This window comes from Marmota marmota, unplaced genomic scaffold (genome assembly GCF_001458135.2).
Source record: "Marmota marmota marmota unplaced genomic scaffold, marMar, whole genome shotgun sequence".
Lineage (NCBI taxonomy): Eukaryota > Metazoa > Chordata > Mammalia > Rodentia > Sciuridae > Marmota > Marmota marmota.
This window is the reverse complement of record NW_026000205.1, coordinates 12,390,296-12,397,267: the sequence shown is the minus strand read 5'-3', so window position 1 is coordinate 12,397,267 and position 6,972 is coordinate 12,390,296. Positions and strand designations below refer to the sequence as shown.

At 37.4% G+C, this 6,972-nt stretch overlaps 1 protein-coding gene across 4 annotated transcripts in view; it reads left to right on the top strand.

The window, feature by feature from the left end:
* Positions 1 to 6: 6 nt before the first annotated feature.
* Positions 7 to 6,972, top strand: part of Lsm14a (LSM14A mRNA processing body assembly factor) — a 66,465-nt gene continuing 59,499 nt past the window's right edge. For all 4 annotated transcript variants that reach the window (XM_015496919.2, XM_015496917.2, XM_048790963.1 and 1 more), the window contains exon 1: positions 7 to 266. In XM_015496919.2, the coding sequence (XP_015352405.1) occupies positions 146 to 266 (121 nt within the window). In that variant the 5' untranslated portion in view covers positions 7 to 145. The remainder of the gene's footprint in view (positions 267 to 6,972) is intronic.

The window sequence follows — 6,972 nt, the reverse complement described above, 5'->3', positions numbered from 1 at the left end:
GGGCGGGAGCGGAGCCGGCGCCGCGGCCATGTTGGATCTGAGGCGGCTTCTGTAGGCGCCGACGGAGCGAGCGGGCGTGCGGAGCGGCGACAGCGGCGTGGGATCTGCCTCTCTGCGAGCGGCCCGGAGGGGCGGCGGCGGCGCCATGAGCGGGGGCACCCCTTACATCGGCAGCAAGATCAGCCTCATCTCCAAGGCGGAGATCCGCTACGAGGGCATCCTCTACACCATCGACACCGAGAACTCCACCGTAGCCCTCGCCAAAGGTATGCCGGGGCCGGCCTCGGGGTGGGGGACCGGGCCGGGCGTCCACTCACTCGGGGCTGCACGCAGCTCTCGGCCCGCGGCCTCTTCGCGCCCACCTCCTCCCTCGGTCGTCCTCGGGGAGGCCGCTCCCTCCCGGCCCGGCGTTGCGGGCCCGGGGCCGCGGCCTCCCCGAGCTCCCCGGAGGTCCCCGCCTTAAATCCGGGGAACTACGGGACCGAGTGCGCGACGAGCGGGGCGGTGCTGAAGTCCGAGAACGGACCGGAGAACACCGAGATACGTGTCTTCCAACTCCGAAATTCGGTGGTTCTGTCGTCTCGTCGCCAAACAAAGCCGGAGTATTCAAAGAATTTTTCCGCCTACCTTGAGTTTAGTGCTGACTCGTGGATTCCCCTGCACCCATTTTTTTTTTCCACGTTCTTAATTTCAACTCGTTGCAATTTTCCTCAAGTGAACGATAAAGTAATGTGCCAAAACTTTGGGTTCAATGTGCGATACGTATGATCTCGAAATGCCATTGACCATCGAGCAGATCACATCCCACTTGTCTCATCTGTGATAGTTACCTGTTAAACCGGAATCCTCCTGTTTCCCAGTTGTGCAACCGTCTCTTTAGAGTGCACATCAAAATGTTTGCTGTTGACCCCAAGGGCCTGTTTCTGGAAACATGGTAGGTAGGAAAGTTTAAGCTTGACCCAGGACCCTTGCTCACAGTTCAGGTTCAGATCTGAGTGGTCTGTGGCCGCTGACCGACACCGGTAGATGCGCGCTTGGAAAGGGAGATTTGTTGAGGAGGAAGGTGTCCCTACCCAGAGTATTTAGTAAGCATCGCGAAGTCTGTGGGTTTTGTTTCCGTTCACGTGTATAGGGCCTTTGCTCCGTCAGGAAATCAGAAAGAAAATAAACTTTAGCCTCTAATCGGAAAGGAAATCTCACAACAGTTTGTATCACGGAGGAGGAGAAGCAAGATAACCCAGGTAATTTTCCCAGCATCTCAGAGTTATTATAAACAGCATAACATGGTAGGGACAGATGTCCAGGGTAGGAAGAAATTTTCTGAATCTAAAATTATTAACTCGTTAATTGATAAAAAAGTTGTTTCACAGTAGCAAAAAAGTTTTAATGGCATTTTTTAAATGCTCTATTAGTCCCTTTTAATAGTGCTAGTGTTGAGACAAACCTTATACCTGGGTAAAGAATCTCTTTATATTACAGAACTGTGTACTATTGGGACTGAGAGTGTGACCCTGTTGTAGAGAACTTGCCTAGAGTGCTTGAGGCCCTGCTTTCTGGGTTCCATCAACAGCACTAACAAAAAAAAAAATTTTTTAAAGGAACCTTATGCTATAAAAGAGTAGTTTAAGATGATCTACAGTTGGATTGTGGTGATAATTGCACAACTCAGTAAATTTACTAAAAAAAAAAAAAAAATACTTGAATCGCATACTTTTAAAACTTAGCAAGTTTTTTTTCTGAAAAACAGTAGCTGACCTCTGTGGTTCTTGCTATAGTCCCAGCTACTTGGTAGACTGAAGCAGGAGGATTGCTTTAGCCAGCAGTCTTCTCATGACTCATTCATTGCCTGTTAAAATGGGTTAGTTCTTTGTCATCTGTTTAGAAACTCACTTTACTTCAGGGTGCATAATTTTGTTTAGTGGTTATTAAAAGACTTGACCAGTAATGCATCTTAAATGACTTATTTTGGTTGTTCTTTAAAAACTATTTTTATATTAAGTTTTTTATATTTGTATACTGTAGTGGCTTAGTTTTATGTCTTTATGAAATCATGAAAAATGTTCTCTAAAATACTTGGTGAGAACCACATATAGGTTGAGAACAGTGTTTCTCATTAAAGCAGCTTAATAACTTTTTAAGAAAAATTTTTTTTGTAGTTGTGATGGACACAATACCTTTATTTCTATTTTTTTTTATTTGGTGCTGAGGATCAAACCCAGGGCCTCATACATGCTAGACGAGTGCTCTGCTGCTGAGCCATAGCCCCAGCCCCAACCCATTAATAACTTTTTTAAAAAAATATATTTTTTAAAGATCTGAATTTAAAAGATGTCTTGCCAGCTTAGTGATTTATCAGTGAGTTGGCTGTGTTCCCTTTACTTCTCACAAAGAAAAGAGTTCATACATTTTTGAGATTTCCAAGATATTAATTTCAATCATTTTCTTAAAAGTTATGTACTTTTGTACATGAACCTAAAGATGTGTATTTTAATGTTCCATGTTTAAATGTGTCTCTTCAACAGATACTAAAATCAATAAATATTGTATTTGCAATAGTTAAATTCATCACATTAAATTTATGACATCAAACAATTTGTTCCTTTGTCATAACAATGTATGAATTTAACAATATGAATACAGCAATTAAAAATGTTTAATCATTTAATTTGCACTTATGACATTGATATTTTCTTAAAATATTTTTAGTTGTAAGTGATCCCAATACCTTTATTTTATTTAATTTATTTTTTTATATAGTGCTGAGGATTGAACCCAGTGCCTCATACTTGATAGACAAGCATTCTACCACTGAGCCACAACCCCAGCCCATTACATTGGTATTTAGTCCATACATAAATGTATTCTTTTTCTTAAGAAGTATGAGTTAATATATAATGGGTTTTTTGGAATTTAATCATGCTTACAAAAAGTGGAGTTGCCAGATCTTGATTATATTATCTGTTTCTTATTATCTAAAACTATAACCATCCAATCAATACTGAATACTTATTTCATATTTCAAAATTAGAAGTGAGGAGTTCGGTCTTAAAATTTTACAGTTTACATGACTTGTTGAATAATGTAATATCTGAAAAGTCTACTTTTTCAGAATTTGAAGAATGGTAGTCTAACAGATTAAAATTGAAAGTTTACTCACAGAATTAGAATGTATTCTTACATATGGAGATCCTATTCCTTTTTATTTTTTATTTTGAGATAGGGATCACTAAGTTGCTTAGGACCCCACTGATTTGCTGAAGCTGACCTTGAATTTGCAATCCTCCTGCCTTATCCACCCCGGCTGTTTGGATATTTTTCTTGAAGCTATATACTTAGAATTTGAATTGCAGAAACATAGGGAACATGTGTCTTTATTAGGTAATGCCAAACAGTTTTCCATAATAATAGTTTATTACCTTTTGCCTCAATTATTAGTATGTTACAGTTCTAATGGCTCCATATTCCTTGACAACAGTAATACTTGGCATTATATATTTTAATTCTAGCCAAACTAATTGAATGTGATTTTAATCTCCATTTCCCTGACTACTAATGATGTTGGATGTCTTTTCATATCTTGGCCATTTGAATTTCATTTTTCATGAAGTCCTTCTGAAATTTATTGCCCATTTTTCTATTTAAATCATGTCTTTTTATAGAATTCTGGATTTGAATATAAATCCTTACTTGGATGTTTATGTTGCAAATATCTTTTCCCATTTAGTAGTTTCTTATGATGAACAGTTCTTCATTTTAATGTGACATGTTTATCAGGCTTTTCTTTGATGGTTAGTGGACTGGTCTTTTTCCTTCTTTGTTTGCTCCCTTCCCCTCTTTCCTTTGCTTTACTTTGCTTTGCTTTCCTTTTTTCCCCTTTTCTTTTCTTTGCTTTTTCGCCCTTTTTGGTGTGGTATAGTATTTTTCTCTGGTGTCATGGAAAATACTTTGCTTTTGCTTTTTTTTACCTTTCGGTATATAATGCACCTAAAACAGATTTTGTGTATGGTGTGAGGCAGTTAGATAAGTCATTTGGCTTATATGGGTCCATATTATGATTTAGGTTTTTTGTGTTTGGGGTACAGGGGTTCTGGGATTTGAACTCAAGGGCACTCGACCACTGAGCCACATCCCCAGCCCTATTTTGTATTTTATTTAGAGACAAGATCTCACTTGAGTTGCTTAGCACCTCACTTTTGCTGAAGCTGGCTTTGAACTCTTCATCCTCCTGAGTTGCTGGGATTACAGGCGTTTGTTTTCTACTGCACCCAGCTATAATTTGGGTCTTTTATTTGAAGAGTACTTATAATTTAAATATACCTCAAACTATATAGTGCTCTGGAAATTTTTAACTAGTTAACTTTTGATGTGGTATAGAATTAGTTTGACTATATGTCCTGGTTTACCCTAGTGGGAATCATCATTAATGCTTGTTCTAGCATAATTATTTAAAACATCCCTTTTCTCTCTTGAAAATGTATAGTTTGGATAATATGTGCGATCACGTAATATAAAATCAAAAGTCTAATCAGAAAGGTTCTGCTCAATGGATGATGTCCTTTATATTCTGTTAGCGATTTCACTGACTAGCTTTAGTCCTGTCAAGTGAAACTAAGGTAAGCTTGATGAGCTTTGATCCTAGGAACCTAAGTAAATGTCAAGAGGTCTTAAAGGCACTCTGGAAAGGCATTGATGTCAATCTATTAAGTGTGTTTGTGGCTAATCTGGATTACAGTTTGTTTCTGCAGTTTGTTGCAGTCTTTGTCTCAGCTCTGAGTTTATTTTCTTCTTAGTACTGATCATGACCTACACTTCATCTTCTTTGCTATTTACATATATGTGCTTGTCTTCACCTTCCCTCCCCACTTCAGAGTCTGACCAACTGGGATGAACAAATGTTTATTTAGTGAGTGAGTAAATGGAAATTATTTAGCATTTTAGTTTATTAATCTTGTAAAAATCTCCTGGGGATACCTCCAAATAATGCTTTTTTATATTCACAATGTATTTTCCGTTTAAAATTAAAATATCCAGCTTTCCCAAACAGGAGTATTGGAGAATTTCAGCTAGTAGGGATACAAAAGGATGCATTTTTATGACAAAATTGACATTGTTGGGGAGATAAACTTTTTTATTTTGTGATTCCAGCTCAGTTATCATTTTCATTTAATATTTAAAGAAAAAATCAATTCCAGATTTTGGAGGAAATTATCATGAAGTGCAATAGACATGAATAGTTTATAAAATAATTCCAGTTATATTTGCACCTGTATCTGTAAATGAATATATATAGTGCCAAATGAAATGAGCTAAAATTAGTAAAATTCTTATCTAAAATAAAGAATTCTTATGTATCTTACTTAGTTGTGCCTGGATAATAATTCAGATGGAAAATAGATTGCCACTGCATAAGGACAAGAAACTTCATGAAAAAATAGTGATTATGGGGCTGGGGTTGTGGCTCAGTGGCAGAGTGCTTGCCTTGCACATGTGAGGCACTGGGTTCGATCCTCAGCACCACATAAAAATGAATAAACGAAATAAAGATATTTTAAAAAGAGTAATTATATTAGACAATTGTTCTTAAATGATTTGCCCTTAAAATCAAGGGATTATTGGAAGGACACAAAAGTGGTAAATTGTAAACAGATTATTTCTTTAATCATCTGATAAGTTTTCACTGACGTAGTTTGTCCACTTCAGGATTGTTAATTAGACATGTAGTTGTAAACCATAGCCCCAGCAGAGAGTAGTAGAGCTTTGTATGATGGATGAAATACTTATAAGGTATTTTATTTATGTCTCATACAACTTAGAGATATTAATCTAGCAATTCACAAAATCACGACCTAGAACTGCAAAGATCTAGTGAAACTTGAAGCCCTAGTAAAGCCCTGGTTTCTTTTGGTTGCCCTATTTAGTGACGTTGCCAGAACTTGAAGCCTTGGAAACTTATTGTTGCTTTGTTGTTACAGAAAACTTGGTAACTCTGAATCTGAAGTTAGGTGCCCCAAACTGTACATTTTCTAATAATTTAAGATGAGCCATGACTTTGTGTACGAGAAATAGAGAAAACAGTAAGCCCAAAGAATATAATAGGAGAAGGAAAGAAATAAAAGTAAAGAAGTCTTATTTAGACTCAGAATGTGGAGCAGTAAAGCATTTACCTAAAATACATGATGGCCTGGGCCCTGGGTTTGATTTTCCAGTACTGCAACAAAAACAAAAACAAAAAAAGAGAAAGAAAAAAAAAAAAGAAAAAAGAAATCTTATTTGTACATGATAACATACAATAATTTTGTATTTAATTCAGTGCCCCACTAATAACAATAACCGCAAAATAGTTTAATTGCTTCATGCTAGAAGATGCCTTCTATAAGAAAAGTTTACCCTTTCTCTCATGATGCTGTAAAGTTGTACTTCAGCTATTTTTAAATATGATATCATTGTTGTAAAATAATTTATTCACAAGAATCTTATTATAATTTTGTGGGGGTTTGGTTTTGTTTAGACCGGAAGAAAAGAGTTTTGACCATGGGCCAAGTAATTTAACTTTTCTTCATTCCCACCACTGTGGAGTGAACCCAGGGTAATTCGCTACTGAGCTACATACACCACTTTTTTTTTTTTTTAATAGTCTTGCTAAATTGCTGCTGACCTTGAATTTGTGATTTTCTGCCTTAGCCTCCTGAATCTCTGGGAGCTGGGATTTTAGATTTGTGTTACTGTTCCTGGCTCTTTCTTTCTTTCTATTTTTGGTATTAGGTATTGACCCAGGGTCTCTTTACTACTGAGCTGTATCCCTAGACCTTTTTAATTTTTTATTTTGAGACGGAGTCTTGCAAAGTTGCTTAGCTGGCCTGGCCTCAAACTTGGGATCTTCCTGCCTCAGCCTCTAAAGTCACTGAGATTACAGGTGTGTGCCACCACACCCAGCTTCTTCATCTTTTCTTTTTTTTTTTTTTTTTTTTTTTT